This window comes from Melanostigma gelatinosum, assembly GCF_949748355.1.
Source record: "Melanostigma gelatinosum genome assembly, chromosome: 23".
NCBI lineage: Eukaryota > Metazoa > Chordata > Actinopteri > Perciformes > Zoarcidae > Melanostigma > Melanostigma gelatinosum.
Window position 1 is genome coordinate 3,553,416 of NC_136656.1, and position 26,560 is coordinate 3,579,975.

General features: G+C 45.7%; 1 protein-coding gene across 5 annotated transcripts; it reads right to left on the reverse strand.

Moving 5' to 3' along the window:
- Window positions 1-657: 657 nt before the first annotated feature.
- Window positions 658-19,715, reverse strand: LOC306796682 (uncharacterized protein). Of its 5 annotated transcripts, XM_079295740.1 has the most exons (36): window positions 19,506-19,715; window positions 15,082-17,135; window positions 14,856-14,917; window positions 14,716-14,754; window positions 14,219-14,479; window positions 13,045-14,035; window positions 12,819-12,880; window positions 12,679-12,717; window positions 12,248-12,442; window positions 11,796-12,064; window positions 11,118-11,437; window positions 10,808-10,942; window positions 9,954-10,052; window positions 9,796-9,833; window positions 9,135-9,351; window positions 8,585-8,669; window positions 8,465-8,499; window positions 6,722-6,811; window positions 6,548-6,585; window positions 6,093-6,336; window positions 5,540-5,723; window positions 5,415-5,434; window positions 4,842-4,994; window positions 4,580-4,705; window positions 4,438-4,476; window positions 3,960-4,085; window positions 3,749-3,878; window positions 3,454-3,624; window positions 3,302-3,336; window positions 2,622-2,786; window positions 2,375-2,509; window positions 2,176-2,211; window positions 1,936-2,076; window positions 1,435-1,532; window positions 1,255-1,278; window positions 658-817 (listed from the first exon to the last, which is right to left on the reverse strand). In XM_079295740.1, the coding sequence occupies exons 2-36, from the start codon at window positions 16,939-16,941 to the stop codon at window positions 730-732; spliced, it is 6,750 nt and encodes a 2,249-aa protein (XP_079151866.1). In that variant the 5' UTR covers window positions 16,942-17,135; window positions 19,506-19,715; the 3' UTR covers window positions 658-729. The 5 variants fall into 5 exon arrangements, 1 of the variants encoding a protein (XP_079151866.1); XR_013773068.1 differs by having other exon boundaries at window positions 792-817; window positions 1,936-2,509; window positions 15,082-17,091; XR_013773069.1 differs by having other exon boundaries at window positions 792-817; window positions 1,936-2,509; window positions 11,142-11,437.
- Window positions 19,716-26,560: the final 6,845 nt, after the last annotated feature.

Here is a 26,560-nt window from a genome sequence, read left to right on the forward strand (position 1 = left end):
GAACCATAACCAAGTCAATATTTGCTTAAACCTCACCAATCGTTTCACAACGTCAACCACGTGGCATTGTGTGTTTCTGCAAGCGTGATATGATTTTATTAAGAGGAATTTACCTCCAACATCTAAATGACACCGCCTGCATTAGAGCAGCTTCCTCCATCACATGAATTAGATCGCATTGATCCTGTAAACGCTCCTCTCCGGAGAGGCCGGTGTTATCGAATTACCTCTCAAAGGACTTCAGAGCTGATGGGAGAAAACAACCTCCAGCTCTGAAAAACACAAGAGCGGTACTTCAATTGTTAAATATAATACGATGATTTATTTCACGACCGTGTGCAGCAGAAAAGTAGCGTTATTAAGGACACATTCTCCATCAGTCCCATTGCTTCCTGTTCCTCCATCTTTCTCATGAACATGAAAGGGACAATATTACACGGATGGAAACTGAAAGCTTAAACTCTGTTTGATGTGGACAAACAGCGCTCTCTGTCTGTTCTGTGCTGTACAGCAATCAAGCAGAAATCTGAGGACGGAAATCGATGTAGTCTGTAAATATTTCTTCGTAGGCTCCGTCAGCCTTTATGGGTGTTTACTGTACTTCTTATTTATCGAGCATAAGGTGAAAATAGGTGAAGGCAAGGAAAAAAAGAAAAGTTGTTTGAAACAAAATTGTTTTATTTATTCAACACTGCATCCTGTTTTATTATACAGCACAAATCTGTGATTTCACAGCCGCCAGTTTAATGTTGTCTGGCTCAAATAGTCTTGAGTGACCTCATCGGAATCTTGTAGCCGCTGTTTTAGGCTCTTCAAACTAAAATTACAAACACAAAGGATTTTTATTCGCAAATGGCAGCAGGGTTGTAAATAGCACTTTGTTAAGGAAATAAGAAACACAATGCACACGTTTTCATCTGGAGTCCCTGAATGCATCGCGCGGTTATCTCTCGCTTTAATCACATGCTGGAAATCACATTTCCCCAGAGTCCTTTGTTATGTTATCAAATGTGTGTTTTTTTGTGTCCAACCAGCAGTAAATATGACAAGATTAATGCGTTTACAATGATTTAAAACAGAGAAAAACAGCAAATCCTCTCCTAAGAGACTTCATCGTATTCGCTTTAAAAGTGTCTTGAAGGACGAATCAATAGAAAACAATGGCTGCCAAATAAATCTTGCATCATAACAGTCATCACATTGCTCTTTGTCATGCTTTGTCTCTCTCCTAACTTTACAAAGTGAGATACTCACGGCTCAAAACTTCGAACTTTACTCCTGGAGAGAGAAAAAGAAGGAGTTGCTCAGTTAAGTTGTGAGGATTAAAACATGAAGAATACAAACCAAACAGAGACCGTGTGAGCAAAACACTGATGTGAGTAATTGAACTGACCCCATGTCATACCCGTACATTTTAAAAGGATACATGCTTACCAAATGTCAATGTTCTTTATCCTGTAAAAGATACAACGTTTGTTTTGATTCTCCACCACCTGGGTTACGCCGCTGGGGTCGGCCATCTCAATGCATATCTGAGGACGACCGTTCGTGGACGAACAGAGAAAAGACGGAGAGATGAAGAAAAGGTTACGGGACAAAGGCAACAGAAAGAGAACAGCAACAAGACGTGAGGATCATCGGCTGTGAAGTTACAGTATGTTCATGTAAAACGGTTGCACAAACAATTGAAACAGATTTGATTAAATATGAAAGAGTACATCCAGACAGATAGTTATAAACTTATAAACTCATGTTACCGTCTACTGAAGAAAATAAAACTTATTTACGACCTTTGTAAATTAAATGTAAGACGTTTTAATCCTGTTTTTGTTGGAGGGGACTACATTGCATCCTCTCTAAGGTCTGCAGACCCCCTGACGATGGGGGTCCTCTCAACACTCTCATGTGAAAAGTCTTGCGTTTGTATTCTCGTACCCTGTTGGCGAGTGGCAGGAAGCCGACAAAGGGCGCAACGGACGCCACCGCTTCCATGACCACCGCGATGATGTCCAGAGACGTCTCGCATGTCTCCACACACAGCAACCGCTCCTCCAGAAGCTTCGGATCCGGAACTCCCTGAAGAGCAAGAAACAGTTGGTGTTAAACACCAGAGATCCAACGATGAAGCGCTGCTTCCACTTGACAAAAGATTTACAGAAATGGTTATTGACTTACACCGTTGCTCCACGTCAGAGTTGTGTACATCATCTCCTGCAAAAAGATGAGTCACAAGTGCGGTGCAAACAGTTAATATGCTAAATAACGTAACAAATAGAAATCCCTCTTGATTCCGGTCTACTTCTGAAAGTCCAATCCTGCCCCTGACAGTGTTACAGCCCAGAGTGCGCCCTGTGTTGTTTCCGAGTGTGCATACCTCACTGGATACCGGAGACATGTCCTCCAGGACGAAGTGAACAGTGAGCGGGCAGAATTTTACACAAACTGGATTTCTGATGTGATCTTGGACAAAATTGCGGCACAAAGTCCAATTCGCGAAAAACACAAAGGCCTGGAGATGAAGAGATGAAGAGAGGAAAGGAAAAACAATTGAACTCAAACAACACAGCTCCATTCAATAAAATAGTTTGTCCCCGTTACGGTCCGCAGTTTCTACCGCTTACCCTCCTCTCCAGAGGTAAGACCACCACGCGGTAGTACAGGGAGCGGAGGTTCCGTTTGGGGAAATACCGCCAGACCAGCTTGGCCACGTCCTCGTGGTTGTAGTTTCCCGCTGGCAAACCGGTCAACATGATTGTTGGGAACCTGGAGCCACGACCACTGGCCTTCTAGGAAACACGTTTCAATAAAGTTTGAATATTGTCAACCATCCAAGGAAGCGGCACGTGCAGATGTGGCGGCCAGTAGTTCCCTGAAACTTTTGCTACATCTTTGTTTGTACTCTGTATTTCTTCGCCTTTATGACCAAAGCATGTTATCACCTGCGTGTCCACAACATCTTTCGACCACCGAGTCGACCAAACGCCACCGCGAGTGGTGCGACCGCCCCAAAAGGAGGCGGAGGAGAGCTGGAATAGTCTGATCAAATACTTATATTTCCCTAAATATTAAATATTAAATATTAAATATGTACACACTGAAATGTCTTGTCTCATGCTATCACATTGTGTATTATATCAGGATATCATAATACACAAGTATGTTATCTAAATTGATATTTACAAGCACATACTAACTCAAATTTCTAAAATAATTTGATCAAATCAGACTGTGTGTCAAGTATTTGATTCTATCAGGACAGAAGATTCCGGGCACTAGGAGAGTATAAGTGAAGCTGGCTTACTGCGACATCGTCCTGTCCTCTGACCGTCAGGGAATCTTGGAGTTAAAAGTGAACAAAGGAAAAACACTTACTTCACGGAATAAGTTCAAACATCGTCAATTCGGCAGTACCAAAGTTGTTACGATGAAAATGTAAGAAAGGGTGTCTCTTACCTGGGCTGAAGAACCAAGGAGACCCGGTAGGGAACAGAAAGGGATGAGTTCTCATTGGGATCCAAAACGGTCCAAAGCTGCCCGGCGAAACACCGATTTCTATCGGTGGTATAGTTGCACCGGCAACAACATCCTCGCTGTCCGGCAGAGCGTTCTCAGGAAGCTTTGGTGCTGCAAAAACCCAAGCAGGTACGTGGTAGTTTTCATTTCAGTGACAAACCTCTAGCAGAGACTGAATCAGTCAATATCAATCCAGGTAACACATTCACAGTTGTTGCCTGAAAGAGAAACTCACGTAGTGGTAATTTTACATCAACGGATGGTATCTTCAGCCGGTAGACTTTGTGGTCAGGGGCTTGTTTCAAGAGACTGTACCAAACTCCGAGCCGATCAGCATCGCAAATTGACTTGAATTCGACAAATACCTGGACGCAAAAGCACAAAGATTCACGACAGGTAAGACCAAGAGGAAGTCACTTAAAACGGACGTACGTGTTCGTTCCTACCTTGTTGAGGAGAGGCAAGACGTTTTTGACAGATTCGATTCTTTTCAAAACTTCTCTGAGCCTCCTGGATTCACTCGGTGAAATGCCCTTGATGAAGACGATTCTCTCTCCATCATCCAGCACGCGCTGCATAAAGAACAGGAAGTCAACATCCAAACCAGAAGAGCAACAAGACGGCAGAGAGACGCACACAAACTGCTCTGCCTTGTTGCAATGAATGAATTTTGCACCGTTTTTCAAAGTAAAAGTCAATATCTTAATGAGTTTCCTGTTGATAAATCACAGTGAAATATATATTTTGATTCGACAAACAGGAATTAAGATGTGGGCGTTATCACTCTGCAATGTATCTCAACGGACATTGTTATATTTAACTCAACTTAAAGTCCAAGCGTAACTTGTGAATTACTTTCCCCAACAAAATTGAAAGCAGTTTACGAATGAGGAGGCATTGAGCGTGCCAGTGTGCATTACTTACAAAACCCATCAGCTGCATCAGTGATTTATAAAATCCAATCTGAAACAGAAACATCACAGTAGGCAGTGTTGAAATACAAACATCTTTCCTTCTTCAGCACATCAATAAATACACTGAACAACAGTGCTACGCATGTGCTTACCGGTGTCATTAGAACTCTGCTGGCTACTGCATGGAACGCAAGTTTAGAGCTTTTGAAAAAGATGCCATCTTTTGCAGAGGCTTCCATTAATCTGAGCCTTATCCCCTCGGTGCCCCTGAAGAAGGCCTGAAAGGAAAACCAATATCAAAAAGGTATAGAGAACTTTGAATCTTATATAGGCACCAATAGTGTATGTTTATAACATTAAGGACATGAGATCAATAAACCAAACTGAGATGCAGATTCATAGCCTGGGGCCTACCATGCACGTCTGAGGAATAACATAGATGTAGTCTTCGAGATGTTTAAACCCAAATGGCATGAGCAGTTTGACGAGGTCTTCCTCGGTGTAGCAGCCGTCGTGATACTCCGGCAGGTTGGTGATGAGCAACAGCTTGCGATTACTTGGAACATCCTGGAAAACCAAATCAAGGAAAGTGAAGAAGGAGAACACAACGTATACTCGTCAAAGCACAAGAAAGCCTTTGTAACACAAATAAACCACCAGAAATGCAAAGTAGACTCCCAATTTGCATGCAAATTTGCAAAACTATTTTCAATAAAAAGGTACCCATAGATTTGCGCCAGCACCAACTACCAGGATGCCACTGACCCAAAGCAGCGTCTGAGGTAATATTCTTTTTGCTGTGACTGCAGAACGTCAATAAAGTGTAATTCCGATAATCGCATTCATGTTGAATATCACAGCGTCAGCCCCTAATACACATTGAGTTATCTCTTGTTAAAGAACAACCTATCTCTTCGTTTAATTGACATCTTTGGTAAAACTACATGTGTAAATACTGCGGCACTTCGTGCGTTTGATTTGACCTACCTCTTCTTTCTCGAAGAGCTCTGTCAAAGAGAGACAAAGCAAATGTTTAAAGAGAAACAGAGAGAAAGATAACAAATGATGATCCCATGCAGTCATTTGGGACCGTTAGACAAACTGGTTCTTACGTATTCTGTCGTGATGCAGGTGTTTCTCTATACTCTCGCCAACAGTCTTGATCCCCCGTCGTTCTTTTTGTTCCGACAAGGTGTCAAATTCTATGGGCTCCACCACTTCAGCTCCCATTGCACCAATCTCCATTGGTTCGGCGTCTTCGGCAGGCGAGTGTATAGACATGTGAACCACCTGGGGCTGAACGAGATCACTGTGAGCAGCATGCACACAATTATTACAATATCGTAGATTCGTCCATAGTTCTCGCTCTGAATAACTTGCTAGATTAGTCGCTTGTTAGAAAAAAGTCAACGGTGGAAACACTGCGTGTGAGTAAGGGGGGGGGGGGGGGGGGGGGGGGGTAGCTACGCTCATGAATTACAGTAAAAAAGACGAAACAAACACGGTTCTGTCTTTTGCCATAGCGTCTTCAATTCTTCAACCTGGGTGTCAGAATCGTTTGGTTTATTCTACGTCAGGCTGATTTTCTGGAGTCGTGGACTTGGATCCTGGGGATGTTTTTTGCTTTCTCACAGCTCCCTTCACGGGCAACTTTCCTGTTTTTACCATTTCATTTTCTGCTGTAGCTCTTTTGGCTCCAGAAGGTGACGATGGAGGCCTTTTAGGCAGTTCATGTGGAATCACGTCAAGCGTTGGGGGAAGGACCTTTCTCGCGATCGTGGAAGTGTTTACACGAGTGACGACGCTGGACACGGAAGGTTTTTTCGTGATCGTGGAAGTGTTTACATGTGTGACGTCGCCGGACATGGAAGTGTTTACAAGTACGATGACGCTGGACATGGAACATCTTCTGTGAACAAGAGAGAGAAAATGGAAAAATGGAAAGTCAAAGTCAGTTTTCTTCACAGGTTCATTTCCTGGGATGACTTTTACTCCACAAACTTTTTCTTTTACACTGAGGACACAAATTTAGAGCAACAGGATATTTATGGTAATATCTATATCTATATAAGATAAAACCCTCCGTCCTCTTAAAGAGACGTCTGTGAAACATATCTTACTTCAGAGGACGCTTCTTTTGCGCCACACAAACAGTCTTCTGTAAACAAACAAATGAGAATGAGTTATTTTAGATTAATATGATGAACAGATTGACAGTGAGACCACATTAGACATGTATTATTATGTGCTGTATATTTCCTAGACACAGAGAAAGACAAAAAGTGTGATGATACCCTCGCTCCAACAACAGGGATTTGAACTCCTTTCACATCGAGGCTCTTCAGTTTCTTTGCGTCTTCTTCTTTCTCAAAACACTCGATTGTCTACATGTGCACACACACACACACACACACACAAACACAAATGCACATATTACTACAACCGTCAGGACTATGAACTCACTACATTCACACACAAAACATTAACAGCTCCCCCACTACATGTCTGACCGCCCAGATATTTATTCTAAAAGCTGTTTTCAAGACTCGAGGTTCATTTCTTTAGACTGAATCAGAGGAATTGTAGCATTTATGCACTTACATTGCATTTACAAAGGCCAAAAGCTTACAACAAACGATCAATAAATATGATTTGAACGCATAATAGTCAGTGCCTTCAGTAGTTTGGATAGAGTATACCGGTATGTCAACACAGGAGAGGGCTGATGGTTTCTGGGTTTGATTCCCTTCTTACAGAGATACTTTGTATAAAATACCAAATAATAGCAACAGATTGTCAAGGAGAAACGTCGCTAACACTTGTTTTTTTTCTGAGCTGAATCTGAACACAGCGCTCTTCCATCTGACCTCGTCTCATCATGTGTGGTGTTGCTTTCACTCCCTGGCTCACGTTATCTGTGTGAGAAAGACGGAACTGTCCTCCTCGCTGTGCTCCTTCCTTATCTGCTGTTGCCATTGTTATGGGAAAATATGTCATCGTCTTATGCTTTAGGGTTAAAGAATGTAGGTCTTTAGAAGTGCAGGCACAAAACCTTGTTTCAGTAGATGATTCTAGTAAGTTTTGCATCCTGGTTATCTTGCTATCTGTTATCTTGCTATCTGTTATCTTGTGCATTGTTTCTGTCTTCAAAGACGGAGACACACAGAGGTCTTGATTACGGTATTTCCTTGATGAGCATCAGCTGAAGGGCATGACCCTCTGCAGGCATGTATGATGTGTGATGGTAAAACAGGTTTATTCCGTCTCTGCAATACTGTGACTTAACTCTTTGACCAGGTCACAGTGACATCACAGGAAGCGTCTGACTGGGTGTATCCATGGTTTATTGTGGGGCAAACTGATAACAATGGGATTTGTAAACAGGCCTTCAGGGTATCGTAAAGACAGGACACTGTGCTTCAAAGGAAAACATCTGCTTTGACTTGTTTTCTTCTTCTGTCTTCTTTGTTTATTCTTGTTTACGAAGCAAGATAACAGCATGCTGGCTGGGTATAAATGTCCGTGCATTTGACTGTGTTGTCAGAGCACCTCTTGCAGATGACGGTGATGCATCTGTGAGACTGTGTTCTCTTTGCTCGCAAGCAAATAAATTGGCTTTACAAACTTTGATCGTTCACCCAGACTCTGTTTTGTTTTATATTTAGTTGAAAACTTTGACACTCTTCTCCCGACTATTCATAGAAATATTCCACATGTGTACTCCTTTGTGTGTTTTATTAAACTCCGCAACATGTTGACTGAGCTTGGCTCTGCGTCATTTTGTTGTCTGAGGGCTCGTCACTGACGAGAAGGCAAATAATTAGCCGAGTTAGTATTGAGAATATCGAAACAGAAAGCACAAACTCTCGACGCACACTTTACGCTTTAGCAACGACGTGATACTTAAACCTGGATTTCACTTAACGTCTGTATCCTCCCTGCTCTGCGTCTTTATAAACTATGATCATCCGGTCATAGATCACATCTCTCGGCCACTTTAGTAAATGCACATTTGTAAGTGCTGTGATTTGACTGACCTTTTCCCATAAGACGCTTTCTTTGTTGAAGAGCTCTGTCAAAGAGAGACACAGAAAACGTTTAAAAGGAAACGGAGAGAAAGACATTTGGGACCGTTAAACAAACTGTTTCTTACTTACTTATTCTGTCTCGATGCAGGTGTTTTTCTATTGTCTCGCCAACAGTCAGAGGGGTAACCGAGGTAACGCTTTGAAACACCTGGGGCTGAATGAGATCACTGTGAGCAGCATGCATGAGAATAAATTACAATGTCATCGATTTGTGCATATTTATTTCCCCCCTGACGGTCTGAATGACTTGCTAGCTTTTTAAAAATAAGGTTGCTAAGAGCTATGTTTGCCCCAAAAGACTCTGTGGTCGTATGAGCTCATAATTCATATTCATGTGAAATATTTTGGCAACAAAAAAGACGCCTAAAGAAAAAAGACTGGTGGCTGTGGCCCAATAGCTTTGAACCGATTCTTAGGTTAAAAAACTGTCACCTTTACTTTTTCAACAAACATGGTTGTGTCTTTTGCCACAGCTTCTTCAACCTTGGTTTCAGAATCTTTTGGTTTACTCTACGTCAGGCTGATATTCCGGAGACGAGGACTTGGATCCCGGGGATGTTTTTTGCTTTACCGCAGCCTCTCACTCGGCTGCCTTCACGGGCCACTTTCCTGTTTTTACCATTTCATTGTCTTGCTCGGCTGAGGTGTTTTCTGCTGCGGTGGCTTCAGCTGCACTGTTCTGGAGTTCGCCTGTTGTATCTCTTTCGGGTCCAGAAGGTGACGACGGAGGCGTTTTAGGCAGTTCCAGTGGAATCATGTCAGCTGCAGGGAGAAGGACCTTTCTCGTGACGGTGGAAGTGTTTAGAGGTGTGGAGCCGCTGGACGTGGAAGGTTCTCTATGAACAAAAGAGAGAAAAAGGGAAAATGGATAGTCATGGCCACGGTTTTCTTCACGGGTTGATTTCCTGGGATGACTTTTACTCCACAAACTTTTTTCCTCACTGAGGACAGTTTGTTTTTGAACAATACAACCTTCAGACTGAAGCAAACGCGTATGTTCTTGGCAGCATTATTACCTGTATAAAAGCTAAATTGCCTCGCGTGGACATGGCGAGTCTGCCGGCTCGTTAAACCCTGACATTTTAAGATGCATGTTTGAGACGGTGTGCGAGGGAGACTGCAGGTCAGCTGCTCAACCCTCTTTCAAGGGCACTTCAGCCATTATTCAAAACGAACAGATGTAGCAGATGTACAAGTAATGCAGGCTTTCCTACGGATGGGAAAACAAGAGCCGGGCACCCTCCTTCCTCTGGAAGAGACGTCTGTGAGACATATCTTACCTCAGAGGAGGCTTCTTTTGCTCCACACACACAGCGTCCTGTAAAACAATTTGTTAGTTTAGATTCATCTGATAGTTGACAGTGAGACCACATGAGACAAATGTGATGATGTATATTTCCCAGGGACACAAAAAGAAAGACAGAAAGCCTGATGATACCTTTCCTCCAACAACAGTGATCTGAATTCCTTTCACATCGAGGCTCTTCAGGCTCTTCAGTTGCTCTGCGCCTTCTTCTTTCTCAAAACACACGATTGCCTACACGTGCACACAGTTTCAGACTGAATCAGAGGAATTGTAGCATTTATGCACTTACGTTGCATTTCAAAAGGCTTACAATGAACTATTAATAAATATGGTTTCAACACGGACACAGGACAGGCCTGATGGTTTCTGTGTGTGAGTCCCTTGTTGCAGAGATACTTTGGATAAACAGATTGTCAAGGAGAAAACTTGGCTAACAACACTTTTTTTGTGTGAAATCTGTGACATTCCATTCTGCAAACAAGTCTTCATCCGACCTCGTCTCATGATTTGTGGCATTGTTTTCGCTCCCTGGCTCACTTTATCTGATCTGTGTGAGAAAGACTGAACTGTCCTCCTCCTCCTCCTCCCTGGGATCCTTTCTCATTATATTATTATTGTGAAATGAATGCGGGGGGGGGGTGTATTTCACTGGAGATTCGAGTTTGAACCTTGCAAAGCATTGTGGGATTACTACATTGTAATTCTACAACATGCTGCTTCAATAATCTGAAGGGTAATTTACTGTAAATACACAGTTCAATGCAGTAATACGACATACTGCTCTATCACAGAAATTTGATGCCATGAGCGACAGTAAAGCCACGGAATATAGCCGTCATTTTACTGTGCTTTACTGTCAAAATGTCACATTAACTTGCTGTGAAAGTAATGGAACGAGTAGACAGTAATTTACTGTAAATGTACAGTCACATATTGTAGTGTGTGTGTGTTATCTTATGTTATCATCAGACATCAGTGATACACACCTCCAGCTTGGACGGAAACAGTAAGAATGACTTGGTTTTTCCAAAGCGCTCCAAAGCAGCAAACACGTCGCTGCGAGAGACAGAACTATGAATCCCTTGCAGCTTCACCATGGTTGGAGGTGAAGGTTTAACACACTGAGCAACGAGAGAGAAAAACACAGAATTAGAAAGCAATACGTGGTTAAGGCACACACACACACACACACACACACACACACACACACACACACACACACACACACACACACACACACACACACACACACACACACACACACACACACACACACACACACACACACACACACACCTTAGTCTTTGTGGAAGAACTTGCCTCGCTCTTCTGCAGGCTGGGCTTTGCTTCAGAAGGCTTTTTAGTCAACTCCTTCTTTGCTGTAGAGGATGAGGAAGAGGCAGAAGAAGACAAGGTGGTCTTTCCTTCTTTGGAAGAGGAAGAGGAGGAGGAGGAGGAGGAGGAGGAGGAGGAGGAAGAGGAGGAGGAGGAGGGGGATGATGATGATGATGATGATGATGAAGGAGACTTCATCTTGGCTAGCTTGGCAAGTATGATAGGAGCCAGACTTTGAACCAAAGCATCCAGGTCTGACTTGTTTGACAGCAACTGGACAGCTAGAGGGACGACAAAATAGCAGCGTGTTGGTGTTTGCAAAGTCTCATAAAGAGTCTATCGTAAGATGACAAAAGGCAGTTCATGATCATATCGTAAAATGAGCACATCTTTCTTTCTTTGTGAACTGTTGCCGTCTCTTCTCGGGAAAATGTTTTCTACTTGGTTTACAAGTCAACAGTCACATCAGAACCACTGGAAAGCGCAGTAAGAATTACTCTTAATACTGTAAGAAGCACTGCTTCTGCCTTATAGCCAAACCAAAAGCAAATAAAATGTTAAAACGTCAAAAAAGCTATTTTAAAGATAAGTCTTTAAAACGACATCTTGCGTCCTTACAGTGTTTGTAATTTCTCAAACCTGAATTTTCCAGAAGTTTCTCAGCAATCTTCTTTTTACTGCGCAACCTTTCTCGTTGAGTGGAACCCGTACTCCGTGGCGATCGTCTCTCGTCAGTCCTCCTTGGAGATGATTGTCTCTTACAGCTCTTCCTTGGAGTTGATCGTCTGTCATCTCTCCTCCTTGACGAGGACCTTTTCTCGTCCCTCCTCCTCGGTGACGGTTGTTTCTCAGAGCTCTTTGAACGGGACCGATGGCGGGAGGAGGTAGGACGAGAACCTGACCTGGACCTGATCAAAGGACAGATGAAATCAAATGATGATGATTCCTCAAGAGGTTAAAACGCTGGTGTTAATGCAGATATCTTTAAGGTTCTGCAGGAACATATTTGGCAATTTGACAAGCAGGTAGAGAGTGGTATCTCCTCTGTTCACCAATCTTATTGCTCAGATTACAATTTATGCGTTACAGACCTGCGACTTGATCTGTGCGGCGATCGTGATTGTCTGCTGGGTTTCTCCCGTTTGCCCTCTGAACGATGGTGCCGACGGGGGATGGGTGAGCGGGAACGAGAGCGGGAACGAGAGCGGGAACGTGAGCGGGAACGAGACCCGGTTTTCTGACGATGCCGTGAAGTCTGTGAAGAGGTTGCATCTTTACCTGCAGCACTGAAGAGAGCAATGGATGAGAAAAGCATAATGAACGATTGGAAAAGGAAAATTTGCCAAAAGTCCGCAGAGTACTGGTTCACAACTCACAACAAGTGTTTGAACACTAAAGCCGGCAGAAACTGTACGGATGGATTCGGGCAGAGCTTAGCTTGGTATAATTGGGCCAAATTTCTGCCAAATTGGTTTGACATGCATTTTGATGCATGTCAAACCTGCATGCTAAATAAATGTACCTGGTCCTGCTTGGAATCTCACCATCCCACTCCGGGTATCTGTGGTAAAAAATAACAATTGAAAGACGCATAGTAAAACTGCAAAGAGGCTACATTTCGTCAACAAAGCCAAAAGAAACGCTACGAGAAGAAAGACTGACCGTTTACGGAGGACTTTGCAGCTCTCAAGGTGAAAGCTGGTGTTCTGGTGGTAGACCCAATCCTAGTAGTCAGAACATCGAACGCACAGCTCTTTAGAAAGGCCTAATTATCACAACTGTTATCACCAATAACGTCATCTGCCTAACACCAGACAATGATGGCATAGCGGTCAGTGCTGTAACTTTCCTAAATGGGAGAGACAACAGAGTGCAGACTTCCACTCACCTTCATATTAAGACACTCTTTGTTACACAGACAACAGGTGTGTGGAAAGATTCTCGGTGTGGCCGCAGCACCGTCACGCATCTTGGCCGCTGTTGGCAGGTCCTTGGAGACTGAAACTTTTGCCGGAGGCTGCTCGTTGGAGGGTGTCAGCGTCAGATCAATGATCTCCACCGGGTCTGGGATTGGCTGAGGCAGAGCTGGAGGACTAACGATGGGGGGAGGACCAACCGGGATGAATGGCAGATGTTGCATGGCACCAGTGATGCTGGGAATGTGAAGAGCAGGGGGAACCGATTCGGTAGCAGAAAAGACTGAAGGCAAAATCGCTTGCCCCGTCTGTGATACTGGCTGCTTCTCCGTCTGTTGCTTCTGTTTCTGCTGCATCTGTGATATTGGTTGCTGCTTATTTATCTTTCCAGCAATTGACCCTCGTGCTTTAGATTTATTCTGATCCTTATTGCCACTGGTGTCATTACTGCCAATCAGCACAGGGTCCGGTCCACTGGGTTGCACACCACAGGACAAAGTGCACGGTGGTTGGGTTTTCGTTGTCGACTGGCGATCTGCCTCCGGTTCTTTCAAAGCATCGGGTTTGGAGGCTTCAGACTTGACAGCTCTGATGTCCGTGTCTGTCTTTGGCAGAGAAGACGAGCTCCGAATTGTTTGGGAACTGTGCTTTGGTTGGATCTGCAATTTTGTCTGATCATTGCTTGGGGGAGCCACAGAGCTCAGTTTTGAACTGTACAAAGAGCTGAGACTGGAAACAGAACTCGCCTGGTCACGTGAAAAACCCAAGGCGGTCAATCGTTTCTCATCAGTCCTCCTTGGAGATGATTGTCTCTTACAGCTCTTCCTTGGAGTTGATCGTCTGTCATCTCTCCTCCTTGACGAGGACCTTTTCTCGTCCCTCCTCCTCGGTGACGGTTGTTTCTCAGAGCTCTTTGAATGGGACCGATGGCGGGAGGAGGTAGGACGAGAACCTGACCTGGACCTGATCAAAGGACAGATGAAATCAAATGATGATGATTCCTCAAGAGGTTAAAACGCTGGTGTTAATGCAGATATCTTTAAGGTTCTGCAGGAACATATTTGGCAATTTGACAAGCAGCTGGAGAGTGGTATCTCCTCTGTTCACCAATCTTATTGCTCAGATTAGAATTTATGCGTTACAGACCTGCGACTTGATCTGTGCGGCGATCGTGATTGTCTGCTGGGTTTCTCCCGTTTGCCCTCTGAACGATGGTGCCGACGGGGGATGGGTGAGCGGGAACGAGAGCGGGAACGAGAGCGGGAACGTGAGCGGGAACGTGAGCGGTAACGAGAGCGGTAACGAGAGCGGGAACGTGAGCGGTAACGAGAGCGGGAACGTGAGCGGGACCCGGTTTTCTGGCGATGCCGTGAAGTCTGTGAAGAGGTTGCATCTTTACCTGCAGCACTGAAGAGAGCAATGGATGAGAAAAGCATCATGAACGATTGGAAAAGGAAAATTTGCCAAAAGTCCGCAGAGTACTGGTTCACAACTCACAACAAGTGTTTGAACACTAAAGCCGGCAGAAACTGTACGGATGGATTCGGGCAGAGCTTAGCTTGGTATAATTGGGCCAAATTTCTGCCAAATTGGTTTGACATGCATTTTGATGCATGTCAAACCTGCATGCTAAATAAATGTACCTGGTCCTGCTTGGAATCTCACCATCCCACTCCGGGTATCTGTGGTAAACAATAACAATTGAAAGACGCATAGTAAAACTGCAAAGAGGCTACATTTTGTCAACAAAGCCAAAAGAAACGCTACGAGAAGAAAGACTGACCGTTTACGGAGGACTTTGCAGCTCTCAAGGTGAAAGCTGGTGTTCTGGTGGTAGACCCAATCCTAGTAGTCAGAACATCGAACGCACAGCTCTTTAGAAAGGCCTAATTATCACAACTGTTATCACCAATAACGTCATCTGCCTAACACCAGACAATGATGGCATAGCTGTCAGTGCTGTAACTTTCCTAAATGGGAGAGACAACAGAGTGCAGACTTCCACTCACCTTCATATTAAGACACTCTTTGTTACACAGACAACAGGTGTGTGGAAAGATTCTCGGTGTGGCCGCAGCACCGTCACGCATCTTGGCCGCTGTTGGCAGGTCCTTGGAGACTGAAACTTTTGCCGGAGGCTGCTCGTTGGAGGGTGACAGCGTCAGATCAATGATCTCCACCGGGTCTGGGATTGGCTGAGGCAGAGCTGGAGGACTAACGATGGGGGGAGGACCAACCGGGATGAATGGCAGATGTTGCATGGCACCAGTGATGCTGGGAATGTGAAGAGCAGGGGGAACCGATTCGGTAGCAGAAAAGACTGAAGGCAAAATCGCTTGCCCCGTCTGTGATACTGGCTGCTTCTCCGTCTGTTGCTTCTGTTTCTGCTGCATCTGTGATATTGGTTGCTGCTTATTAATCTTTCCAGCAATTGACCCTCGTGCTTTGGATTTATTCTGATCCTTATTGCCACTGGTGTCATTACGGCCAATCAGCACAGGGTCCGGTCCGCTGGGTTGCACACCACAGGACAAAGTGCACGGTGGTTGGGTTTTCGTTGTCGACTGGCGATCTGCCTCCGGGTCTTTCAAAGCATCGGGTTTGGAGGCTTCAGACTTGACAGCTCTGATGTCCGTGTCTGTCTTTGGCAGAGAAGACGAGCTCCGAATTGTTTGGGAACTGTGCTTTGGTTGGATCTGCAATTTTGTCTGATCATTGCTTGGGGGAGCCATAGAGCTCAGTTTTGAACTGTGCAAAGAGCTGAGACTGGAAACAGAACTCGCCTGGTCACGTGAAAAACCCAAGGCGGTGCTTTCAACTGTTTTCTGCAGTGGTTCTTCAATGTGTCTGCTACTACCATAAGTGTAAATTAGCAACATACTTCCACTGCCACCACAGTTTTCTCTACTGCGACTGATACTTCCAATCTCCTCTCCAGCCCCTCCAGTACATTTGTCACTGGGTCCACAGTCAATCACTTTACTTTGCTCGAGGACTGCGGATGATATTTCCTCCTGGCGCATCCCTGCCCCTCCAGAATGACTCATTCTGGCGGGTTGGGGATCGGAACAGGGTTTCGACTGGACTGCAGGCGTAGCTCTTTTGGTCTTCTCAATGCGAATTTGGCGCAAGATGTACGGCAGGTTAGCAGGGGTGATCTGGTCTTCAGGGTAGTTGACAAGATGGTCCAAGTCCTCTTTTTCAAGTCCAAAGCGCAGAAGGATGTTAGAAGCTGACTGAGAGGTGTACTTTAGTTGATTGGAAAGAGACTGCATTACATGTACTCTTTCACTGGAGGAAATTAAAACATTGTCAGCACTTCTTGCAAAAGAAGACGGAGCAGACACGGAATAAAATTTAGAGGGTTCATCGGCAGTGGGCCTTTCGTAGTTCGATGACGTGTCCGAGGTCCTACTGCCACTTTCAACTCCCGGGAATCGATGTCCTAGAGAGGCAGAGGTTGAGGACATTGGGTAGGAGACCATCCCTGTGCCTGAGGAGAGACACTCCCTTTGAATCCTAGTCAAGCGAGAGTCTATGGGCTGTTGCATTGGTTTGCCAAGTAGCCTCAACTCCTCTCTGGCTCTACTAATATGCATGTCTATAGACCTCTCCATGTTCTTGTCTATAATGGCCCTACTCGGTTCAGGCCCGGACCTTATCGACTGAGGCAGCAGTGATGGAATTATTCCCCCAGAGTTGGCAGAAGTCCCAGAAGAAGTTCCAGAAAAGCTGAAGATGGACGCAGGTCCAGCACTAGAAGACGCTCTCTGAGGGTCCTTCTCTGCCGGTCCACCGGAGAGTCCATACTGCCCCTGGGTGGAACTTTGGTTCCCGGAGGCATAGGGGTTATACAGGGGATGGGACATGGAGTTTGTGATCTTCGGCAGCCAACTGCGAGAGCGTTGTTTATCTGCGTCGCTGAGTTTTCAGTGGAGCCAGTTGCAAGGAGGCAGCCTGCTGACAGTACAGGAGCGAGCTCCCAGGGAGCCCTCCAAGTAAGCGACTTGTTCAGAGCCCTGAAATAGGAAAATGGGCACAATGCTTCAATAGCAATGCAAGGCTGAAAAATAGACAAAGGAAGGGTTTATTGAATGGAAAGTACATCAGCTTATTGGATGGGTAAAATCCATCACCTGGAAGGTCTTGTATGGAGTTGTCCACTCTTAGTCCCTAGTGTGCATTCTTGCAATATCAAGAGATCATGCTCGAAAAGTGGGATCACAAGATCATACAAACATCCTTTATCGTGAAGATTTTGCAATTTCTTATTGACAAAAGAAAAAGACAATAATCTCTTACAGTATCGTCACACCTTCATAATGCTCAGAGCACGGTGCACACAGTGAACGATAAGTTAGAAAACTGCATGTGGTGGAAATCTCAAGCTCTCTGTCTTTAAGTATTTATTACAGGATAACATATAGAAAAATTACAAAGAGTGTACAAGTCATCAAACATGAGCCAATCAGTACAATCAGTCACAGGATACAATTCAGCTGGATAGGGAGAGAGTCCACGGAACCAACAACGGAACCAACATCGGGGCTCCAAAGTCAATAATTCGAGGAATGACGCTTGGTTTATAATCGCGCGAGGCACCATTGGCTGAGCCTCCACAGATAGCGTGCGAGCTACGAGCACGCATACAGGCATTTATGCTCTACGCGCTGTTTGTTGCAGTATTCTCCGAAACGCCAGAGCGCGCACGAACAAAATGTCATCAGCAAAACTCCATGAACCAACCGCCACAATGTCGAGGACGTATTGTTATCAATTGCAACCAAAATGTTACCAATGAAAGACCTACTCGTGTGTATCTTAAAAATCTAAATTTGAGTCAAACTTTTTCCAGCCAAAATGTTGTTTCATGATATATTTGAGTTCACAGTTAATTACAATTCCTCCGTGGCATTGTGGCGGTTGGTTTATGGTGTTCGGAGGTTCGGAGGATACGTCAGTAAACAATGCGTTGCACGTTAACACCTTTCCGCGTCATGGTGCCCTGCACGAGTATCAACGAAGCCGGAGGTCTCGACTTCACTCTGTCGATATGGAGGTGGAGCAGGCCGTTGCATCCAGCAGGTCCAGGTGAACAGGGGGTGCAGGCGGCTGTGTTCACAGGCATCTGACGTACGGCAGACGTGGAGGAGATCCAGCTCCCTGTGTGAGTTAGAGCTGAGGATTCTGGTTAATTCCCTCTCGTGGCAGAGTTCACTATTCTGCTTTGTACCCTTCATTGTCTCACGTCTTTCTAACTTGCCTTAAAATCTCTATATTGGAGTCAAACTGCCAAACACTTTATATGAAGGTCAGGTCTATAAGGCGTTATAAGCACATTTATAACACATTATAATGCATTACATGCACACAAACTAAACTCTGTGTCTTTATGGGTTACGTTGTGTTATGGAATATTTCTTAGACTAGTCGGGAGAAGAAATTGTACGTTTTTGGATCAATGTAGAATAAACAGTCTGGATGAATGATCAAAGTATGTAAAATCAATGTATTTGCTTGCAAGCGAATGTTGCAGATCTCACGGACATGTATTAGGGCTACAGAGAGAGAGAGGTGTGCTCGTTTGTGTGCGTGGCCTCAAACTCCCCCATAACAGGAGCATTCCTGAATGGAATAACAGAACACGAGAAGATGAACAGTGCCGGAGCTAAACTCTTCCCAGACAGTTAGCTCGTAGCTACAGCAGCTCGGTGCTACTTCAGACCCCCGACCGGGTCGACGCCTTGACATGATCAAATGGAAACTGTGCGTCCTTACGTGAATGTTATGAATGTGAAAGCCCCTCCCTGCTTTTGTTGTGTTGATCATGGTCTTCTCTTACCCTTTGCCTCCTACTTCTTACATACAGTCTAAACACGGCTTTGGCTCCCTGTATAAAACGTTCAGACCACATTTCACTGGTATTTACATTATTCTCTTCCAACTGAGAAATGTGGATGTGGTTTCATGGTTAGCACAATTTAAAAAAATACACAAAGATGACAAGAGATAAATAATATCACAGTGCAGGAAGAGGCAGAGAACACAAGGAGCCTATATGATACATGCATAAGACATGACAATGTAATATTGATGACAAAGTATTTCAACAAGATATGATAACAACACATTAACAACAACAAAGAAATGATGATTGTGTGTGAGAGTGTGTGTGGATAAGCTTTTCCTTTGAGCCAAGAGTCACACAAGTTCTCTCTATCTCTCTCTCCCGCGCGCGCGCGTGTAAAAGAAAGTTTGGCCCAAGTGTTAACAGCTTTTTCTTCGTCAACCCTTCTGCCTCTTGCCTCGTCTTGATGTCATTTCCCCAATTTGCTTTTACACTATTCCCCATCTTGGTTTTAAAATGCAGTTACTTCTTACCAAGGAACCCGAGATATCTTCTTTTTTTTCGAGAATAAAAGTAAATCTTTACCTTAGTCGCCTCCTGTTGTCTTCACTACCGTATTCTCTCCATCTCGCCTTTATTGCGAGCTCACCAGCAGCCTCCTCTGCGCCTCTAACGTGTCCGTTTGCTGAGGATTCCTGGAAGTAACGAGCTCACCGTGTATTTTATATTTTGTTGTCTTCTTTGCGAAACCTTTCGCAATGGCTCTCGCTGAGTGCACGCCCACTCTTAAAGGGTGCGCGCGGCTGTGTTTCACTTGAATTAAAATGCTGCTGCATTCAAGTAGTTTAGGAATAATCGCTTTCTTGCTTCTAAACTGGTCCGGTGTCCGCGTGTTTGTGTCAAATGACCACAGTTCTGCTGGTTTTTTTCAGTCGTCTGCTGTCTGAGCTGCGACAGTTGTGGTTGCTTTTTGGCAGGAAGTCGTTCCTACTTCGGTAACCCAGCTGGCGTCACGCGGCGGTGCGTGGGCACGTTCACTTCCGCACACTGTTATCGGTCAATTTTGTTGTGATTTTCTTCTGATTAAAAACTAAAAACATATTGGTATTTAAAGCTTTTTTCGACATTCACAAATTATTCTGTGTACTTCTACCATTTAACCCTTATCCACACGCTTTTTTTATTTTTATTATTTTTTTTTCAGGGATAATGCACTCTAATCCACAGTTACACTGTAAGTGAGCCAGAGTTAGCCAGAGAGGCTAATTTCCATCTGCTGTCCCCGGCCAGATGTTTAAGGCAGCCTAAAATAACAAAATCTCAAATTGAAACGGAGTTAAAATTCATAGAGAAACAGACAGCAACATGTAGACAAAACCGAAAAGAAAAGTGTACGACATTAAAGCAGAGCAGACATAACAGGTTTCAGCATGTGTCAGGCAGAACAGACCCACCTACAGGACAAGCACACGTAACACTGAAGCACTTCACATACACAGCAAAAAAATGGAAAATAGCAACACTGATCAAGACAAATGCACATATCGGCAAAACAAGCAGCCAGGACAGACAGCACATCAATGCTGGCACACCTGATTGGCAACAAGCCATTCCTTTAAGTGATGCTTGAATGTTTGGTACGTGTTTTGTGTGCGTGTGCGTGTGTGTGGTGGCACAGCATTCCACGAGTGAGCTGCCTTCACAGAGAATGTAGATTTACTGAACGAGCTTGATCTTGTGGAATGATACAATCACCTCTTGAAGCAGATCCAGTGAGTCTGCTGCTTTGAGCGCTTTGTTTAATAAGTGGAGGTGCCATACCTTTTAAAAATCTAAAAACCAGACACACATCAGTGAATTTAATGATGTTCTCCCAACTCAGGATATGATGTTTGGTGAGAATATTGCAGTGATGGTGACTTTTGGGTTTTTAATCAAGTGTTTTTAGGGCTTGTTTATGGAGACTATGAATGGATTTTAATGTCGTGCTGCTGGCTTGTGCCCAGCTGGTTAAGCAGTCAGATGTGGATAATCATTGCATTAAAACACAATTTTGCAGCTTGCATGGTTAGACAGTGTCTGATATATCTAAAATTCATGAGATTAAATGTTAAGACATTTGTCACATGTTTTACCTGTTTTTTAAAAGAGAGATTAGATAAACACACACATACTTTAAATACACACAAAAAGCTTAAAGCTTTTTTCGACATTCACAAATTATTCTGTGTACTTCTACCAGTTAACCCTTACCCACACTCTTTAAATACACACATGGCACTTTAATAACATACTTTATTTAACACTCTGTATTTGTTTGTTTATTGTGATGGTACTTTTTCCACTGTGACTCAATAACAAGACCATATATATTTTCTTTTCTTGTTTATTGTGTGTATTGTCAAGAAGAGTTGACCTCTCATAGCTGCCACGGTAACATGTCGACACATTCAAGGGAGAGAAGTCAGGCTATAAACGCACAAAGCATATATTCAACGTTGAAATGTAATCAAACAGATAAAATGTATGAATAAATATAACGAAATGTTCTAATCAATTGTGTAACAAATGTTTAACTGCATAGAAGTGATTTAAACAAATGTAATGAATGTTTCTGTGTGTTCTGTGGAACTGAGATAGATGTATTGGGCAAGTATTGGGCAAGAATGACATTGCTGTAATCAAGACCAGATGTTGGGTGTAGTCAAGAGAAAGATCTAGAAACTGATGTAATAGGTTGAGTCATACAGGCAATGTTCGGCTTAACGCCCTTTCCAGAGGGAGGGGGGATGAGTAATGGACCAAACAGGTGGGGGCTGATCACAGCCCATATGAGGAATATAAGGACATGCTTGCAAAGAACAAGCTGGGATTTCATCGCGGATGCCGTACCAAGCGCATCGGAAGAAGATACTAAAGCCTGCAGCTGATGTATTGAGGACTTCGTCTCTGTTCACGGAAAAGAGACCTCTGTTCGTGGACATTGAGATTAAAAGACGAAGGTTCTAACTCTCCCCACCGCTCGCCTCTTAACATCTGGACAACTGAGAAAGCCGCAGCTGCCTGAGAAAGACTTTGTACTGAGTTTTGAGAACAGCTGAACGGGCTCCGTTGCGGAGCGGGAGGATCGAGGGTCCGGCCGGACCTTCGCTCCTAACAACTCCAAAAGAACTCTTTTCATCGCACCATTGGACATCCAGCTCCAACCGAGCCGTCTCGGCGACTAAAACTAATGAGTATAATCGAAGAAGATAATTAAATTGACTAATCATGTGTAGTGACATTTTATGTGAGCTGTAGCTGTAACCCCTGCAAACTAACTAAATATAACCTGCAATAAATATCTAATCTGCATTTAAAGTGAAATCCTCAAGAGCATTAATTTGCCGAAGTAGTAAAGAGTTCCTCGTGACAGTAAAAAGTTAAAGCTATTGTATGTCTAACAACTGAGTTCTGAAAGGTTATCCTAGAGACCGAATCCACTGAACAATCCCTTACGGTTTTAGCAAGAATTAATCCTAGCCGTTAAAACCTAACCTGGCATTTACCAAGAGCGCGGATCCATAAGAGGGAAGCTGCCATAACCGACGCGACTGGTGGGAGCGCCCGGGGCCAGGACTGGTCTCTCGGCCGAGCGCGCTCTGACCGGAGGAAGCAGGGTAGACGTCGGGAGTAACGGCAGTTAGCGGAGCCAGGCGAGTTCCCTCGCCAGAACACCAGCTCGAGAATCTTTTAATAGAGAGCTGAGTCAGTAATTAGCCCCGTATCGGACCAGAAGTACCCAGGATCTAACACGTGGCGCCCATAACGTGGGGCTCGACGGAAAAGGAGTACGTTGAGTCTAAAAGAAGAACCCCGGCAGCTAAGAGAGGCTGTCGTTCGTGAACGAAAAGACCTGAGGTGAGGCGTTGGGGTAGAAAGCAAAGCTGCCCAAGCCTCGAAGAAGTCCGATTGCGAAGACATCCACGAATCGAAGCTGTGTGTGGTATTTACAGGCCAACACAGGAGAATCCGCAGGCGACGGGGAGCATCGACCAGACTCGCCCGACCTGTAGAGGGACCAGAGCCTGATCCCATCCCTTCCTCAACGCGCGACGAGAGGCTTTGGGAGGAAGGCGACTCGAGACAACAAAGACAAAGACAAAGTCCAAGATGGACGAATCGCCCGGAGGATCCGATAGCGGCGGAGGCGACCCAGCGGTACGAGCCAACGGCCCTGATGGAGGAAGCGCCACCGGACAGCAGAGAGGACCCGATGGCGACGAAGGCAGCCCGCAGACGACGACGACTCAGCAGGACGTGCCAGCGCCATCGACCCCGGACCAGGCAGTAGACGACAGCAGGGACCGGGACGCGGACGCCGCTGGACTACAAGGAGCGAAATCGGGAGAACCGACACCGGAACCGAAACCGGGGCTACAACACAGAATCAACGTCCAACATCAGATCATCCTGAATGGCAGAGGATGGGACACCTGGGACAAATCTGTTCAACTACACCTAATCCTGCTGCATGAAGAAGCAGATAAGGCGAAGGTGGGAGAAAAAGTAAAAGAGAATTGCGAAAGACAAGGGGGTTATCTTGCTCCCCTTGCCCTTGAGTCAGGACTGGTGGCGGCAGTAGTAGGGTGTGAAGGACCCCCGAAAAACAAACCAAAGGTAACAGAATGGCTACGTTGGTGGCTGGAAGTAATGAAAGTCATTAAAGGAAAAATAGTCACCGTAATCAGCCCGTCAAAAGACTACGACCCAGTCGTAAAGATGCTGGCCGCAGAAATAGAAGCGGGGGCAGTGACTATACAGAAAAAGGTAAAAGCCACCCCCCGCTACAACGAAAGTACAAAAGCGCGAGACGCCATAGCGGCATGGATAGCCGAACAACCAAGTTACCACGCGGCTTCCCTCGAAGATCAGCTCAGCAACCAAGGGACCTCGGTGCACACGGACTCCTCCGCGGGGGCGTCCTCGGAATCCGACAAAGGAGACGGACAGGACAGCAGCAAAGACGAGGAAAACTCGGAGGAGGATGAAGTACTGTTCAACTCGACGCTGGACAGAAGCGATGCGTACCAACCGCTCCCGCCCTTCATGCAATCCGGGACTCCCGCTGCCGCTGCAGTAAAAAAGGTCCTGCAGGACTACAATGGCCCAGCACCGGGAAGGCACAAAAAAGCTCAGGGTAAGACAAGACACGTTCACTCCCCGAACCCAGAAGAGCATCTTCAAAAGTTGAAAAAGATGCCCAAGGGGACCAAAAAATATGCGAACCAGACAGGGTTAACCGCATATAACCACTTCGGAGAGCCTTGGGACATAGACAGCCATGGACTGGTTGTCTTAACCAACTCACATCTAAAGCCTCATATCTCCCGGTTCAGAAAGAGTCTGGTAAAAGAGGCAGGCAGCCTCTACAAAGAAGAACTTGAGGGGCGCCTCCACGGATGCAGACAAAGACAGGAGGAGGTGGTGGTTACGAGCGGCGGAGCATCAAGCCATTTTGCGGTGCTACACGTACCGATCGAAAGATATGAAGATAGCGAAGATCAGAGCGCCTATCGGGACAGCATAGAGGAGGCATTAGAAAAAGGGGTCACCCGAGCAAGCGAATTGTCCTTCAAAAGAGTCGTTATATGTAACGACGGCGCCAGGTCCGGCAACCTACCATGGGAGGTAGCAGAAGAAGCGGCAATGAGGATTCTGCACCTCCTGATGAACGCTCCCCACGGGTGGAACAACATCCGCGAGCTGGTATTAGTCACCTCGGTGGCCCAATACCAGGAGAGAAAAGAGAGAATACTGAGACCCCTCTTCAAAACGGAGGGGCCAAACAACTGGAGGGCAGGACCGCCGGAATACGAGGACGAGAACGCCCCAGTTGCGAAAGCAGTTCTGCCACGGCTCCCGCAATCAGCAAGATTGAAGAAAGAAACCAGGACGGAGCAGAGGAGCTACCAGGAATCAACACCCGGTCCCTCAGGACGGGAGGAGCGACGTCCACAGGTCAGCTCAAGCCAGGAAAAACCACAAAAGGAAAGAAGAACTCCAATCCCCTCTCCCCGGACAGTAGCGGTGCAGACAGAAGAGGAAACCCCCGTGCCAACCAAACCTCCACGGGGGATCCCCAGCCCAGCAGAGTCCGTCGGCCTGCAGACAATGCGCTACTCCGGAGGAGGAGAAGCGCCCATGATAAGGTTCGAAAGTCCAGGCGGGACCAGGGAAAGTCCCAGGACTCCACAGAGAACACCAGAACCAGTTCAGCCGGCCTCGCCGTCAGCAGAACCAGAACGAGAGGCGCAGGAAGAAGCCGCAGATGTGAGTTCAGATGAAGAAGAAACAGCGCCAAGCCTGACCTCCATCGAATACGATGCTCCAGGAGGAATGACCGACCTGAGAATAGGAAGCAGAAAAGGCAAGAAGAACGCGCTGCCCCTAGTTTCAGTGTGCACGGCTTCGCTGAAATTCCCCCGAGACGATCGTTACGGGCCCATGACCACCAAAGACGGAAGAAAAGCCTATGCTCCAGAGGTCGGTCAAACAAATTATGATGTTCCAGAAATATGGCTGCACGACCTCGAAGGAATGAAAGGAACAATGGTCTACGCGACAAAAAGAGAATGGGCGAATTTTCTAATGACCCCGACCTACGGCTCCCTCGCAACAGCCACGGAGCTGACGGGTAACTTTCGCACAGGCTTTGTGACAATCGTGTACGACGTCATGTTGCGACGCCTGAAGAAAGCAGCCTACAAGCTGGCCGCAGAGGAAGACAAAGAGCGGAGGCAAGACATCTCGGACACCGAGGACGAACAGCCACCTCAAGGGCAGGGCCTTGCACGAAGCAGCTGCCCCACCACCGCTGAAGAAAATGACTGCATAACAAAGATGCGGGCTTCCACCCAGAGCTTTGGTGAGTTCAAAAAGATCAAGGCGATGGTGACAAACCGAGACCCAAAAGAATCGGTGCAAGAATATCTGACACAGAAATGGCTTATGGTGAAAGCTAGCTCCACAAACGATGAGGCGAAAAGATTGTGGCTGGCTCATGTGACGGACCAACCGATGGGTCCCGAAGAAACCGCGGAACAGCACTACCGAAGATTAGTGTTGGAGGACTGCGAAGATGAGGAGTCACACATCGACAAGGCAAGAAAAAGCTTAGACAAAGGGCAAACTCTCACCCAGGCATGGTACGCCTTGCGACAGGCGATTCCGCCGGACAGAAGTGTGCAAGTCCTTAGGAAGCTGACAAAGGGCCTAATGAATGACATCGATTTTGTGACCCTAAACATCAGCAAAAGTACCACCGAACAAATCCAAGAAACGGTAAGAAAGTGGGATTTGAAGAAAAAACACTTGGAAGAGAAAAGAGAAAAAGGAAACCAGCCGAAGCCGCCGGCTCCCAGGCCCTCGTATGACAACGCAAGGCCCACAGAGGGACCCGGTCCCTCACAGACACAGAGAAGGCAGTCGGGAGGATTCCAGAGGAGTCCACAAAACTACGAGCGTGAGCCAGGATTCCGGAGGGGTTCTCAAGGCTACCAAGGCTACCCGCGAGAGCAAGGACCTCAGCGGGGTCCACAAGGCAACCAGAGGGAGCAGGGAGCTCCAAGGCAAGAAGGCTTCCAGAGGCAGGGCGTTTA

Excerpts from the sequence above, each read along its gene's own strand:
- LOC306796682 (XM_079295740.1), bottom strand. The coding sequence starts at position 16,941 with ATGTCCCATCCCCTGTATAACCCCTATGCCTCCGGGAACCAAAGTTCC. Across the intron at positions 14,036-14,218 it reads CCGCACAGATCAAGTCGCAG|GTCCAGGTCAGGTTCTCGTC; the intron begins GTCTGTAACGCA and ends TCCTTTGATCAG. Across the intron at positions 4,477-4,579 it reads GCAGAGTTCTAATGACACCG|ATTGGATTTTATAAATCACT; the intron begins GTAAGCACATGC and ends TTTCTGTTTCAG.